At 40.6% G+C, this 16,598-nt stretch overlaps 1 protein-coding gene across 5 annotated transcripts in view; it reads right to left on the bottom strand.

The window, feature by feature from the left end:
* Positions 1-16,598, bottom strand: part of LOC128767966 (intermembrane lipid transfer protein VPS13B-like) — a 252,311-nt gene that overhangs the window by 130,796 nt on the left and 104,917 nt on the right. For all 5 annotated transcript variants that reach the window (XM_053880402.1, XM_053880401.1, XM_053880404.1 and 2 more), the window contains 3 exons: positions 9,982-10,216; positions 8,998-9,197; positions 6,918-7,121 (listed from right to left, as the gene is read on the bottom strand). In XM_053880402.1, coding sequence (XP_053736377.1) covers positions 6,918-7,121; positions 8,998-9,197; positions 9,982-10,216 — 639 coding nt within the window. The remainder of the gene's footprint in view (positions 1-6,917; positions 7,122-8,997; positions 9,198-9,981; positions 10,217-16,598) is intronic.

The raw sequence follows: 16,598 nt of genomic DNA, 5'->3' as shown, positions 1-16,598 counted from the left end.
TTTGCCCAGGTCTGATGTAGATGGAATCTCAGTCTAAGCTCAGACGATCCTAAACTTTTTTTTTTTTAATAACTTGGAATATTAGCACGTCAAAAGTCAAGACATTTAATTATATAAAACACTAAGAAAACAACATGTCGCTAAAAGCTGTGTTTTTAAATGACTGTTTTGTATAGTGTAGGATAGGTTGAGCAGCTTTAACAAAGCACCATTGACTTTTTCTGTGGTGAACAGACATCTGCGATGTCTGCAATGGATAACAAAGAGCTGAATGGAAGGAGAGGGGTGAAGTTCCACTGTGAATCTGACACAACCCCAACACTGGGCGGCCAGCATCCACATGTGCTGCTCTGACTCAAGTGTGCACCAGGACACACATATCTAGCTGTCTGGGGGAGAATGTGAAGCCTGAGGCGGGGTGAGAATCATGCGGGGATGCGGTGCACATTCTACGAGTGCTCATCTCATTACTGAGGTTTTGGCGAGGCGGGATGTGAGACGGCGCTGGGGACATTTCTAATTTCTCTCTCTCAATCATCCTGGATAATGGCTTTTCCAAACATTCATCTTTGTCGCAGACTCCCAAACTTTAAAACCTGCAAACAAACAATATGGCAATTTGCAACGCCAGCACTGTGGGTTCTTCGCTTTTTCCACGGCTTCTCCTATGTCAGCAGGGTAATGAAAGATTATGTCATGGTTATCGAGCCTGGCTGTGGCTGGTGAGGAGGTTATCGACCATCTCAATTAGAAACCCCACAGCTGCTGCTATGATTACAGTGTCTTAAAGAGGATCCAGATGAGGAAACTATGTCCCTACTCCACTGCTGAGGAGGAGGCACCAGGGCCCCACACCAATTTGCAAATTTAATTTAATAACAAAGTTGAGAGCGACTGAGAACGGTGCTCTATAGCAACAGATGACAATAATATAAATAAATACGGGATTATGGCGATTTAAAAATAGATTTAATATCAGCACGTATGAGAACCAAGAGAGACTGATGAGAACCATGTGCTAAACTCAAGGCTCTGGCCAAGAGAAGTGAGAATATCTGTTTAAGTATTTTTGTTAAGAATTTCAATTGAAAATCCAGCTGATAGTAAAAACTGTGGAATGCTTCAGTCATGCAAGTGAGAGCAACACACAAGTACAAGACAAAGTTTAACCAGGCAGCATCACACAGCGCTTGATGTCATTTGTTAAACAACAACCAGCTGCAACATTGTAATCACCTGCCTTTGACGGTATCCAGAGATCAAATTGTTTGTCGTGCACGTCCAACAGATGCTTGATTAGACTAAGACGTGGGGGATTTAGAGGCCAAGTCTAAACTGTTTTTTTGTAATTCTGGGTAGAACCCAGTTCTCCCTGGGAGGACTTTGCCTAAATCATCACAAGGTCATGACTTTCTCGTCCACTGGCGCATTCGTGCTACTGTCACAAAGTGAACCACACAGACCACACTAGCCCTCCGTGTTCGACAAGCAAATTCATGTGTAATTACTTCCTTTGTCCATCACTCTGTGGTCCAGCTAAGACACACTTCTGGCAGTGGACAGAGGTCAGCGTTCGCACAAACTCGCCCTGATTAAAGAGACCAATGGAGATGTGGCGAAAAGACTCTAAATGAACTGCATGTGTTCATCAACCCATGAGTATAAACTGTGTTTTACAACTGACTCAACTACAGCAGCCATGGCATTTGTTTTACTATTATATTCACCAAAGTCTGTTTGCTTATCAAGGGTATAACTCAAAAAAGAATGGATGGACATGATACTTACAGGTTAATAATGAAGTAAATTAGACATACCTTGAACAACACCATTCAACATCATACAAGTGAAGGACTAAAATAAATCAGCATTCATGTCATTATGTTGCCAGGCGAGACTTGGAACAGCGCTGAGGAGCAGAATGCAGTTGAGTAAATGTCACAGGCAGGTTCCAGGTTACAACACGAATTGAGGAGGTACGGGTTTGATTCGCAGACAAAGAATTAGTTTTTATCCACCAAGTGGTCCAGATAGGTTCATCTCAGCTGGTAAAGTAACAGGTCCCTTTTCCCAGGATCTATATACAGCAGAGTGCCCTTTCAAGGGGCAGGGATGTGGGTGATGACATCATGCATTCTCTCATTCATTGCTTCAATAACACAGCATCTGCAGCAGAATTATTATTCGGGTTGTGGCTAATGATGCTCTGCTCATGTTGTGATTGTTTAACATCAAGTTACCAATGAGAGGAGACGATCGCAAGTTTACATATGTTGGTTAAACGATTGAGTGTTTTGATGTACTCGTGTGTTGAAATGCTGTAGAGGGGACATTTTCATTGTTTCAACAACCTTTCTTTGACAGATTCAATGATAACAATACTGTGTGCGAGAGGTTTAAAAGCTAAAACTTTCCACTGTGATGTCTGGCTGGACACGTAGAGAACACAGCACATTATATCAGTGGACCACAGTGCTTAAAAACACTTCATTTTGGGTTCCAGCTGACATAAGACTAGTAGTTGCGGTATGCATTGACAGATCTAGAGGAAAAGTCTTATATTCCAACTACACACATGCGTGACTTCATTGAATAAAGCAAGCTCTTCATTCTCCTCTCCCATAAGTGCAACACCCGCGGCTTAATCGTCCATGTTTTCATTTAGCCCACAATTGTTTATCATTTTCAGTAAGACTAACACCCAAATGGTTCAAGTTAGTTATTTTGCTTCCTTTTAGCGATGGAAATGCCCTTGTAAGGGTAACTACCCAATATACATACTGATACAGACTGCTCAGTGGAAATGCGGCATTACTGTACTTACAGCTTTAACTAACAAGGAAGGGAACAAGTTGCACTCACAGAATGGGAACATTATTGCAAGCAAGCCCTGAACACAGACCAAACCTTGGAGCAGACTCAACTGCCAAAACCATTAAATATATAACCACAACAACCACAATAACTCAGCAAATTAACCACAACACTTGCCAATTTTGCTTGCTTCTAATGAGGTTGAAATATTTACTTTGTGTCTCATATATATCCAAAACACTGATAACCTTATACGTACTTGGTGATAATATAGGGAGCAGGAAAACATCTGTAATTCTATAACAGTTTATGCTTTATGTCGTCATATGTTCCAATCAGGTGTTTGGCAGTATCATTGTTTGGTTCCATGGAACCAAACAACTACGTGTGTGTTTTGTGCATATTTGGATGCAACAAGTGCAGGGTGGAATATAAGATGCTGTAATGATATTCACTCCATCTCAAAAAAGATTTACCGTCACCAGCAATTTTGGTACTAATTATTGTGGCGCAGGAGTCAAAACAGTAGTAGTCGGGCGAGCAAGCAAGAGTGCGTGTGTGTGTGTGTGGTTAGGGCTATTTAGTTTACAGTTCTGGCCAGTCTGAGGGATTAGACTCTCTAATGTCATGTGTGGAAACAGGAGCCAGCCGTTGGCGCTGTGGGAAGGTCAGACCACTGTGTGTACTGTAGGGTGGTTACGCTGTAGCATTGGATACCAAACTGCTCCCATTTTTCAGAGCCAGAACCACTGCTGCCGATTTACATTTCTAAATATTACAAGCTGGTTTTGACGTGGTGAGGAAATTAGCCTATTTAATTTAATTTGTAAATACAATAACATCAGCTGGAGCAAACCTGGGTCTTGAGTTTGTGTGTTCTCCCTGTGCCTGGTCTCCAGGAACTCTAGTTTCCGCCCACAGTAAAAAAAAAAACCAAACAAACAAAAAAAAAAAACAACAGATTTTTACTGACTCTAGATTATCCGTGAGAGGTGGTCTGTCCACTAGTGCCAATAATTGACTGAGAAAAACAAGATAGTAAATCAATAACACAATGTGACTAAAAAAAGGCGAGTGGTGAGGTAAAAGCAGTGTGAGTGAGTAGGGGATCAAACTTAATATTGTTCTTTTCAACAAGTCTTGATAAAAAAGGAATACATTACCAAGGAATTCAGCCTTACTCTGGTCCCATTTATAAGATTCTTGGCCTCACAAGAACTTGCCACACACGAGGATGAAAAAAAGTCGTTCAGATATGAGGGCATTGACCTACATTGACCTTGCCAACATACCACCAAGAATTCTTTGAACAAGCAGTAAGAATATAGCTCGTCACTAACCTTGTAGATGTTGATACAAGGAAAGTCAAAAGTGTGGCGCTGATAGATTTTGTGTTTCGCACAGATCACACGAACATTCTCTGTTCCTCTCATCAAGGTGAGGCCTTGGAGAACAGATGTGCTGGTGTGATGTTGGAGGAGGCGAGTTCTGTCACATTCCTCAACTGCCACATTTGGGGGCCTCAAATTCACATCCACACAGACGCACGCTTTCAAAAAGGGGAGCTGTTTTCCCACACCTTCACAAGCCAGGTTATAAAGTATACAGTTTAATTTCGGGCCTCTGCGCTGTAAACGGCCCGAGAATCCGGGGTTTATTTTCTCTGCAGAGTTTGTCTTCACTCATCAGAGGGAACCAAACACTGCAAGACAACAGCCAAGCTGGGAAGTGTCAAAGATGAAATGGAGAAAAAGCAGACGGGACAGTTGCTTTGAACAGGTGGAAGAACAAGTCAGTTCATGAGGGGCATTAATACAGCTCAACAATACACACAATTCAAGCAGCTTTCTATTTCAACAAGCTCACATGGCAAGGGTAAGCCATAGACGACTACAAACTGAATCATTTAATGTATTTTAATACAGACACTTCATTCTGTTACATGTTTAGTCTATTCATTTTATTTAAATTTTACTAAAGGAGAGGTTTTTCACACACACAAAATGCCATTGTTTGTTTTCTATGGTCTCCTATATTAAATGTGCTGCTGAAACGAAGAATGTCCCACCTGGCAGACATTAATTGTCAGAAGGTTTATTATCTTGTCTCAACTTAACCTCCCTGCTACCCCCCCACCTCCTTTCTCCCATATGTTGAACGAGCACAGCGTTCATGTTCAATGCAAACAGAAGACGCTAGTGTTGCTCAAAAAGTGCTTGTCAGCCAACAGTGTGGAGGTAAATAGAAAGAGCTGTAGTTTATGTGTGAAACTATATTATATATCTACTATTACATTTATTTAAGTCTTTTACTTTAAATGAAAAAAAATCTGTCTCAACTAGTACTAGAACTACTTTATCTGCCCTTAAAAGTGGAAACATATTGATCAAAATCAAACTATAACTCTGTGCTCCTTTTTGTGTTTCTTCAATAACCATATTTCATTGTTGTACACGCACTCTTAAAGCACCGGTATTTATGAGTGCGGTTGTTGCTGCCACTAGTGCTGAAACTTATCAAAACAGCTCCTACATTCTTGCTCAATCACTCGGCCTCCCACAGGACTAAACACTTCTACCAGTGTTTGGACTTAGGTAAACAGTGACAAGTGGGCTGTCAGGCGACTCCATGGTCCTGTTATTAATGCTCAGCACCGTACTGCTTCCACTGAAAGACACAACTGCAGCCAATATGGATAAAAGAAATGATGCAATATGAACGTTAACATGGATTAAATACATGAAACACTTATCATGGACTATGAAGAGGGGAGTGAAGCTGTGAACACGGGACTCACAATGCTGACAGAATGGAAAAATACAGAAGGGGAAATTATTTGATGAATAATTCGCGAAATCCTTCTTCCTCATTGCATAGTAAAGCATACCGGCATTTAATCAACTTCACTGAAGAATATTTTTGGCTATATTGGCTAGTTCTCAAACGAAATTCTGAGTCAGGTGTTTTCAAGAAAAGTACAAAACATGTCCATAACAAGGGGAAAACAAGTAAATCACAAGCAGGGGGATCCAATAATAAATGATACATTCTTTAAAAGCAACATTTTATGCCAGTGCTTGCTTGTGTTGGCAGTGTTTCTCATTGGTTTGCTGTGATTTATACAATGATGTCATCCTACAAGAACTAAAAACAACTTTTCATCATAATGGAAATTATATGGTTGTTATGGTTATATTATTAAACTGGTTCTGGATTCGCCACAGCATCATTAAGTCCACATACAAAGAGTTACGGTGCGTCAAAGAGCAGCCGCATGGCTTCAGTGCGGCATAAATGTTCATCATCATGGGAAGCACAATAATACTGAAGATTGATGTTGTCAGAAGATAGCTCAACATTTTCTGGGCTCTGCACGCACGGCTGCAGCTCATACTCACAACACTCTTTGGATTTGATATTTCATCCCAGCAAAAATGTAAATATACATTGTTGTTGTTCCCAAATTAAGAGGCAGGTTTACATTCAATCAAACTGCAGCTCGCTCAAGTCAACAAAACTCAAGTCAATCCGTATCTGTTCTTCCTAAAGTGCGGGGCTGATGTGATTTTCCCAAATTTTACTCCAAACAAGGCTGATTTTTTAGACAAACTAAACGTGTTGATGCTGACTCAACTACTTACCAATTCAATATTTGAACTGAACTATGTATACAACAAAGGCTTGGAAAGTAAGTGATAGCATCAGTTCCAATGTTTCTTGCTTCAGTGTAATCTGAATGCAGTTATTGCAGAAAGAGGGGTTTACACCTGACACTGAAACATTCATGGGGCTGTCAAGTATGAACACACGCACTTTCAGCGCTGATCAATTGATCAAATTCATTATAAAGTTGCATCATCTTCATCCTTACTCCTCCACTCTCCTACAGAGAACTGCAAAAACCTATCATTACGGGTTTTGACTAACCTTTATGGCTCCACTTAAAGATATGGACAATTACATTCATTTGGAGTTGTTTTAAATCAGTCTGCTTTGAACAAAGCCTGACTTTCGTGTGCATTTCAAGAACCAATAGTTGGACCATGTAACAGAGCATGTATTTCCAAGCAAGTTGTAAGGCGGAAAATGCAGGAAATGAGAACCTCAGTTGGAGAACCAATATCTGCTGAAGGGCTGTAAGTGCTGGTGTCTGGCAGGGCAGTGCCAGCACTGCTGCGAACTGGAGAGCAGGGCACCACACCAGCAGGGGGCTCTGGTATGTTCGAAGTCTGACGCAGGATGCCGTGTTTCTGGAGACGAGACCAAGTGGAGCTCCAGCTGAGCATCAGCTCATACAACAGTTGAACCTGAGTAGAAACCAAAAGTCAGACAAGAACGTTATTCAGCCACAGAAGTTGTCAAGAACAGAAGTTTTTTTTTTTTTTTTTTTTTGAGCAGTTGAAACCTTACCCAAACAGACCTGACAGATGTAATTACAGTGCTATTGAGTAGCAAATATGCCTGTCAGATCAAGCTATTTCTTTGGCATGGGGAACAAAAATTAGGTAAAAAAATATGTTATTCTTTACTTTACTGTTTCATTAAGAATGTTTCACTGGTTATGCTTCTCTTCAGCATGGTCAAACATGTGTTTCACTATGGAACTGTTATCCAATAAGTTCCCAAAGCAACATCCAATGAGGGAAAGTTGTGTTGTTTCATCAATTTCCAATCAAACACGAACCACAGTTAGAGGAAAAACTGAACTGCTGGTGTCAAATGTGCTCAACTATTTATCACGTGTTCATATGAAAAGCTGCCTTTAAACAACAATCATGCCAGAAGAACAGGAGTGGAAAACATGAGAAGAAGGAGAGGGAATGTGTAGTGACGCTTGCAGTTACGCAGCCACTCCAACTGAAGACCAAGAGGAAAGAAGTCAAGAGGCGCTTGTAACATTGAGCTAATTTCTGGATATCAAACACTTTCCTTACGCAAGCAGACACGAAACAAGCCCTTGTATTTAAGGCTCATCAGAAGCAAAGGTGTTCTCACACCGGATCACACGCAGGATGCACGCTTGTCATCACACACATTACATGCAATTTTTCTATAAATAAGCATAAATCAAGTGAGGAGAAGCGCAATTCAGTGCAGCTGCAAAATTTCAAACATGTCTTGGAAGAGCTGCTAACACCGATCCAGCTGCCATTTAGAGTCGGGCCAACAGCTGTCCACCATTCCCAACCAACTGCACTTGAGCCAGACGAAGTGCTGCTCCACACTGTTGTGGAGGTAGCATTAAAACTGGATGACAGAACTTGACTCATTACTATTGTGACGCAATTTTTCCGCTCAAGATCACCCTCGGCACATCTTTAAAATCTTAAGTGAAGAGAAAAAACAATCGTCACATACATCCACTTCTTGAGCACGATTGAGACCAAATGGCAACTTTCATCCGCTCCTGTACACTAAGAACAGGCCAGGATAACCAAAATATAGGCAGTCAGTTCATAAAAGAAATCATGCAACCTCAGCAGTCTGGGCATCTGCCTCCATCCATAAGTGGAGAAAATCACAGAAGAGCTTGTACTCAAACTTCACATCTTTTCTCATTGACTACTTGACAAAGTAATGGATAGGTTGCTGCAGCCGTCACAAAGTTATTCATTATTCTGACAGAAATGACCAATCATGCGCAACAGGATTTCTTTGACAAAGGTTATGATGGATAGGGACAATTCAATTAGACTACCCCTCCTCAAAAAAGAGTGTGTCAGTGGGCTTCAGGAGGGCCTCAAGAGTACCCCCCCCTTCAACCTTCCAACAACTTTTCTAGCTGAGGTCCAGACTTCTGGCCCTAACCAAACTAAAGAAGCACTCAGCCTTTGTGACAGCGGCAGCCTCCCTAGTTCAACTTGACGGCACCCTTCTTCACCTTAATGGTTCACCACAGAGTTCTTGGAATGCCTCCCCTAGGGATCTGACCACTGCCTCGGGAATGGAACAAGGGAACTCCACAGTCACTTCCTTCACTCCTTTCTATTGGTGGGGGTTCACAATCTTCCAAACAGCTGATTGAACTAACCATCACCAGAAGATCCCCACTACCCACATAGTAGCTAGACGTTTCAACGCTCCATCTTAGGACTCCAAAAAGGATGGTTAATGCCAAATGATGAGGGAACTTTGGATTGGAGGTGGACCAAACTACCAAATAAAATGGGATAGCCTACTGACCTGGGGGTTGGAGAACTTGACCAAAACTGGCTGAAGATCCACATGGAGGCAGACCACAAAAGAGCTGTGCATCTTATGGGAGGTGACGGCGAGAGTCGATGTGCAACCCATTGGCACCAGCAAGCTGAGGCTGCGCTGCTGGCCCAGTAGAGTGTACACACTGAACTGGTTGAGACTAATAGTCCAGGGAAAGGCGCCACCTGACGAGAACGAAAAATAGCTGAGCATCAGAAAAGCAAAAAAAAATGTTTCCTTAAATTATCAGTCAAAAAATTAAACAGGGGAATTAATGGACAAATAAAAGCCCACATTTCTGTAGAATATCTAGAACGCCTAGATGAAGCAAAGATTAACATGCAGTCTCATAAGTGTTATGTTTATGATGGACAACTCTCAAAACAACAAAGGTGTTTGTTAGTTTGAATCATCTCATATTATTGGAAGGAACTTTTTCAACCACTGAAAAACGACTTTAACACCTGACCGTGTGGATGTGATTTTATTTTAATGGGGTAAAAGAACCAGATAATTTAAAGAGATTATTGTATGCCAGATACTTTTTTTTCTGGAGGAAAAGAGTGTGCCCATAGCATCTCTAATGATTACAAGAACCCATGAGTCACTTGTGTAAACTGCAGGTGTGCACACCACATGGACTCAGGCTATCCCTCACAGTCAACGGTCTTAAGTTTGTTTGTCTTTTGTCACAGTAAATGAGTGGTAATCGGTCAAAGGTCTGCTTGGAGGTGACGATAATGAATTCCACCATTGAGCCGAAAACCTATTGTGAAACCATACATTTACATTATAAATAGAAGCAGATCAATTTATATTTACAATGAACGGACATTAAGACTATTATGACAAATCATAATAATCTGTACCCGAAGTGAATCACTGTTAAAAAAAAAAAGAAAACAAAAGACAAAGGTTGTTGAGAAACATGCAGTATTCTGGACACATTCTAGACATGTGATCACCAACCTTCCTCAAAAATGGGCTTGGAGACTACAAATGGGAGTTCCTGTAGTGGCTCCATGTACTTGTGCCCGGCACTGATGACACTGATCTGTGGCAAACACACCACCAGAGTTCCAGGCATGGACTTTTGGTTGTGGTACCAGCTGCGCACAGTACCAGGAATGTCCCCACTGACAATGGTGCTCGGGGATGGAAGGCTGTTGTTGGGTAGAAACACACAGCATGGCTGCAACTCCAGCTAGAAAGAGCAGAGAGTGAGAGTTCAATCATGATGCTGACCTTTTGTGACCATGTCATCAGCACAACCAGTAAATAACTGAGATTAAGAATGAAAAAACATCAGTGAACACCTTGTTTTCAAGTGAAGGGCCTTGAGAACACAGGCCTTGTTGACATTCCTGGATTAACAGTCAGGATTCAATTTGAATTATCAGATTATATATGACTTTTTTTTTTACTTCTGAAACAAGCATATCCAGATAGTGTGCATTTCAAATGATCAACTAGAGGTCCAAAAAAGTGCAAAAACTGGGAAGAAAGACAGAAAGCGCCAGTGGGGAGGATATGGTTTCACATTGATCTCACCCTGCTTCCTCTTTTGATTATTCTTCAAAGGGGGTTTTGAAATAGAAACACTTTTGCACATTGACACATAAGGATCGGCCTTTTCAAGAGGCGGCACACAGGAAGACAGTTCTCTGATACTGCCTGTTCTGCTGCAGACTTTAGCTGGGTTAAGCTGTGAAGCAGGCAGACACGGGAGAAGCCTGGATTTAACTCAATGACTGTGCTCTTTGTGTGACCTCAAGATAATTCCACCTGCATGACCTCATAGTGAGGTGATGAACATTTTTTCATTAAAAAAACAATTAAACAGCAACACACACTGCATATTCATGTACATATTCAAATACAGATCAGAATGAAATGAATGAAAATTGAGTAAGAAATCGCAGCCATCAATGAAGAACGCTTAATCAAATAATAGCTCGTATAAGTAAGCACTGTAGTACTAAGCAGTAGTACAGGTGTGATAAAGATCTAAACATGAATTAGACACAAAGAATGAACCAGCCGCATGAACACATGAAGACGCGACGTAATTGGGTTGGAGAGGCCTCGACTACAGTTGCTGTTGAAACCCTTCATAATCAAATATAGAACCACACACTTAATGGTGTTTGCTTTAAATCCTGCTGTTATTTCCCATAGCAACACAAACTAAATATGATGTCAAGTGTATTGTAGTTACAGCCTTGCCACATAGCGTAGAGAACTACTAACAATGATGAGATAACATCTCACAGATGACAACAGAGGAAAAAGCTGAACAAGTGAATGGCATTTACTGGGCATGGAGACCACTCTTTCTAAATGTTTACACTTTAGGCAAAAGGCTCAAAATTCTTCAAAGGGCTCGAGTATGTAATGGAAAAGAAAACAGCATAAAAGAGCAAATGTGAGTGACGCAAAAATAATCTTGCATTCTCCCTCCCTGTGTTTCAGTGGAAATGAAAATTTAAAACAACACTGACTAAAAAACTGTAAATGTATAATCGGGTATGAGGGCTCATGGGAGGAAAGAAAACATTATGATTTCTCAAACACTGAAGATCAAGTAGTGACCAATGGGGAGAAAAAAAACAATAAAGAGTATTTAACAGGACATGCTAGAGACTGAGTAATTCAGTGATGTCGAAATCCAATACAGTCTGCTTACTGTCAACATTTTCCAGTCAAGATGAGTAAGGCACATTCTGAATAAAAACATTAATGGGTGGCACAAAGTGCATGAGTCTAAAATAAATAAATAAATAACAGTATTTACTCACCACTAATGACCAAGACGATGTGGAGTCAAAGTCAATCATGCTGAGGGCCAAAATTTGCAATTACATTTTAATCGTCGTAAACTGTCCTCTTTAACACAAATCAACTTCCCATCTTTTATTGAATTCCCTTCTTTCTGCATCATTGTTTTTGTTTCCTGTTTCTGCATTATATGTTGACATCGCTGCACACAAGAAACAGCCTGTCGGGTGGCAAAGCTTATTTATGTTACCGTACATTATATTTTCACAAGCAATGTCAAGTTAAAACAAACTTAAAATTTACCTCATTTCTAGATATGCCAATCATATTTTTAACAATTATCCTGCTGCATGGTCAGCATATTTGAGAATGCCTGTTTTTTTTTCTTGTTTTTAGATGTCCCTTTCTGCAGTGCAGAGAGTTAAACCTGCTCAACAAATTGCGGGAATCTCAATTTGGTCAGCATTTGAGTCACGTGGTCTACCTGGGTAAATGAGCATCAAGAAGCATGAATGATTTCAAAATGATAAAAAACTATATATATGTTCTCATCCTGTGTGACAGCAAAATTGGAGGAAAGGAATTGGCGATTCCTCTTCAGCCAGTCATTATGACTGGCTCACACAAATGTAAAGAAAACATGTCAACAGAACAAGGGGCAACTTATAATGATACGTAAATGGTTAAAAAAAAAAATCCGACTCAAACAGTGCCAGCATACACTGTCCTCGTGTTGATCGATATTTCCCTCCCCAGTCATGCTGGTGTTTAGTATCCAGCTCAGCCACCAGGACCACAGAGTTAACCTGGCTACAAGCAAGTCAAGCTGCTGGAGGCAGGGGAGGAGAGTAAACCACTGAAGGCCGACAATGATGCCAGCAGGACAAGTCCAGGGCATTATTCTTCTTGTATGGTTGAAAACAAAACAAAAACAAAGTGCTGAATCCTTAGGTCAGCGAGTGAGAGCATGTGTGTGTTTTATGTCACAACTAATGGTGTAAAGGTTCAGTTGAGGTTGTGCAGGGTCGTGTTTAGTATTCACCACAATTTTGTTTAACAGCTCTGCAACAGGCCAATAAACACAGTAATGGGAGCGGTTAGTGACAACGTCCCCCTAATAAGAGCTGATGGGCATGCCAGCTCCACGTTTCTAATTGTTCCTGTGTGTGTAACACAGATGGAGTGTGGGAAAAAAGAATTAGCCACGTCCATCGATCAGCCCGGAAAACTAGCATATACCAAAGCCCACGCCGGTTCCGTCACATGCTCAGGAGGCAAAGGTTCACACTTGCGGTCCAGCACTCCGTCCACAGGACAGTCACACGGTTTAACGCGCTGAACCATGTTTTTATTCATTGCAGGATAGTGGAAACTCGTATTCTGTTAAGATGAACCCATGGAAAGACTGTGTTTCCAAGTGAAGCAAAGGGAACATTCTAAAATGAATTTAAAAATAGAAATGGGCACAAATAACAGAAGACAGTCCAGAGTATAATTGCAGTGTGGAACTATTACACAACTTTATCCTCGATGGGGTTTTGGGTAATGTGGAAGAAAAGGATGACAAATGCTTTGGCCATTGGACATGAATAGAATTAACAATAAAACAATACAGTAAGTGCATGTGACTTCATTTGTTTTTGTTTTGTTTTTTAATTAAATAAGGCATGTTTTGGTGTTCAACTGTAGCACTGGGCGAGAGTGCAGCTGACACTTATGAGTAACTGTATCTAAATCTTTTTCATGTTGTTAGAACAGGCTAGTAGACAGAACCTTTCACGGCATCTCAGAGAAACGCAGCAGTTATATGGGGATTATCATATGGACAAAGTAGAAATAAGCAAACATAAACAGCAATAACCGTTTGGTGATAAATACTGTGACAATGGTGCAAAAACAAATTCAATTCAGACACACCAGAAAGCGCTTAAAGACAGCCAGGAAATCTATGTTAAAAAAGCAATTGAAGCCAGAAGTCTCCTCCACGAGGCTGCACGCGCGGGGTTTTAACTGAAAAAACATGATCAGATGTGGTATATACACAATCACAAAAGTATGAGTGGAAACACATAGTGAACTTGTACTTGGTGCAGACATTAAATAACTAAAAGTCAAAAACAATAATGAAGTGTTACGAGCATAAAAGCTACTGACCTGTTGTTAACATTGGCAATGCTCGACGTACTGAATCCACACTACGAAAACCTCTGTTGAATAATATTCATTGTTGGTCTAAATCTAGACCGAAATCCATCAAAATAATAAACATATTACTACTTACTACTAGCCTAATACTTTCAAGCAAACAAATTGCACTTCACTTCGCAACTAGCATCATCACGACCAAGTAGTGTATGAAAAAAAAAAAATTAAGTGCAAAAACCTACAAAAAAAAAAACGAATTCCCCCAAACTCCCAAGCAGTGGTGTGCCGTTTGAGTGACAGTCTGGTTCTTTAGCTGGTGACCAGTGCTTATCCAGAGACTTAAGCCTTGATCCCTGCATCTAAGTCCCTAAAATGAACTGGGATGTTCTCACACTTTGATCTACAATCACTGCGCCACTAATTCAATCTGGATTCCAAATCTGGAAGTCAGCGTGTGCTGCCGGGAATAAATAAATACTAGTACAAAAGAGACAGATGACAAAGAAACTCTTGAAATCCATCCATTTGGAGCATGCATTGATTGAATGGTAAGTCTAAAGATTTTTCAGCATGTGTAATGGTTCCCTCTCATCCCTGCCTGGCGCCACATCACATGGTTCATTCATGCTATTGGTCCAGCCTGTACTTTACAGTCTTTATAAGTTTTTATTCCTTCAGTGTCATTAACCATGATGTGTTACAGGCATTTTAAAAAATGCACTTCACTTTGCTGTTTTAACCCGATGTTTTGTGGTGATATGCTTCCTGTTGCCAAAACTGAGGATGTTGAGGGTCAAACTACCTGTTCAAAAAGGGAGAGTGCCTGTCTACAGTGTCTTTGACAACATAAGACGGTAGGCAAAAAAAAAAAAATTCAGTACATATAGATTCATCGCAAGCGCACATGCATGACATTTGGTACGTCAAATGCAAAAATGTGACATCCAATCATTCCATAGAGATGCCTTACAAATATTGTGTGGTCGTAGTCTAAACTCTAATGCAAAGTTCTGAAGGTTGTGAATTGTCATTACGTCATGGGATTCTAACTTGTATGACAACTATATCAACTCAATCAGAGGTGATGAAATCATAGAAACGACTTGAATAAGGAAAAATGCCTAATGCTGAAGGTGCACATCTTACGTCCCATATGTGTATGAACAATCTGCACATTTATGTGGTTGTACTCTACCTCACGGTGGAGGTTGCTCAGTGGCACTCTCATTTTGAGTGTTGCGGGGTGAAAAGTTTGGGATCCTCAGAGCTCCATCATAGCTCAGTACATTTTCTACAGTACTTTTAGCTGGAGCTAGCAAGGCATTTACCTGGATTGGTGGAAGCCTGCAGTGTTCTAGCATGTGTTTAAGATGCGCTGCACAAGCAACTGCAAAAGACTGAGCAATCAAACGATTAAATCTAGATATCTTTTCTAGTTTTCTCGTTTCTTCACCACTGTTTCTCCCTCTCTTAAACACACATTACATCAAAGTACCATTTATTTAGCGACACTGCACGTTTTTCACTTCTGATTGTGTTGGGAAATCTCAATACTAATGACATTTCATCCTTTTCTGCTTATTCCCCACCTGAGGAGTGGGGCACATCCTATCACAAGGCATTACACTAACAAAGATTCACACTCTCATGGACAGTTGAGAGTCACCAATTCACCTCTGCGTCTTTGGTTTGCGGGAGGAAATTGCAATGCCCAGAGAAAATAAGCAAAAGCACCATACTGCTGCCCTGACAGTGCCCATAACTGTAAACATGAGAAGCTTTCTGAGATTCAGAGATTGTCAACTTAGATCGGTCATCTTTTTATCACTGCAAAGGTGGTGACATTTTTGGAAGGCGTTGGTTGTTTGTCAGTGAGTTGAAAAACTTGAAAAGCTATTTACTGGAAATATGTGAAATGGGACAAGCAACAAATGATTTAATTTTGGGAGTGATCCGGATCACCATCTGGATCCAGGAATTGTTTAAATGATTAACATAACTTTTACATTCTTGGAAACACATGTACTTGTGGGGATTATGCATTTGTGGGGACCTTTTGGGGGCCCCCCACAAGGTTAAGACTTAATTTGAGGATTAAACTTAAAAATAACTGGGTCATAATAATTGGGTTTAAGATTGGTCTAGAGTCCTGGTTAAGATTATCCATGTGTTTTGGAGGGTTAAGTCAAGGGTAAGAGGCTGGGGAAAGCATTATGGCAATGAGCGAACCCCACAAAGATGGTGTGGCAAACGTGTGTGTGTGAGTGTGCGAGTTTTTACCCACAGAACATTAAATATGAGCATTAACATTCATTATCTGGGAGTAGTGTTTACAAAAGCGTACATTTTCTTTTTCTCACAACAAAACATGTTTTCCAAATGATCTCTAGCCAACAGGAATCCACACACTTACAACACCATCGTTCAGTAATACTGTAACCGTACAATTTGCCTTGTATTCCTGCCTTCTTTTCCACTCCTCTTCTCCTCTACACACATAATAGACAAACCATGATACACAGGAAATCACACAGAGATAGAGAAGAGGAAATTAGAAACACCCTCTCAGCATCCCTGGTGAAAACATTTGCAACTCCGGAGTCGAAATATCTCAGCAGAGGGACAGTCAACAAACGGAAAACACATCCCTTTGTTTTTAAAAA

The sequence above is a fragment of the Synchiropus splendidus genome, chromosome 12, assembly GCF_027744825.2.
Source record: "Synchiropus splendidus isolate RoL2022-P1 chromosome 12, RoL_Sspl_1.0, whole genome shotgun sequence".
In the NCBI taxonomy this organism is placed as follows: domain Eukaryota; kingdom Metazoa; phylum Chordata; class Actinopteri; order Syngnathiformes; family Callionymidae; genus Synchiropus; species Synchiropus splendidus.
This window is presented reverse-complemented; position numbering and strand designations above follow the sequence as displayed.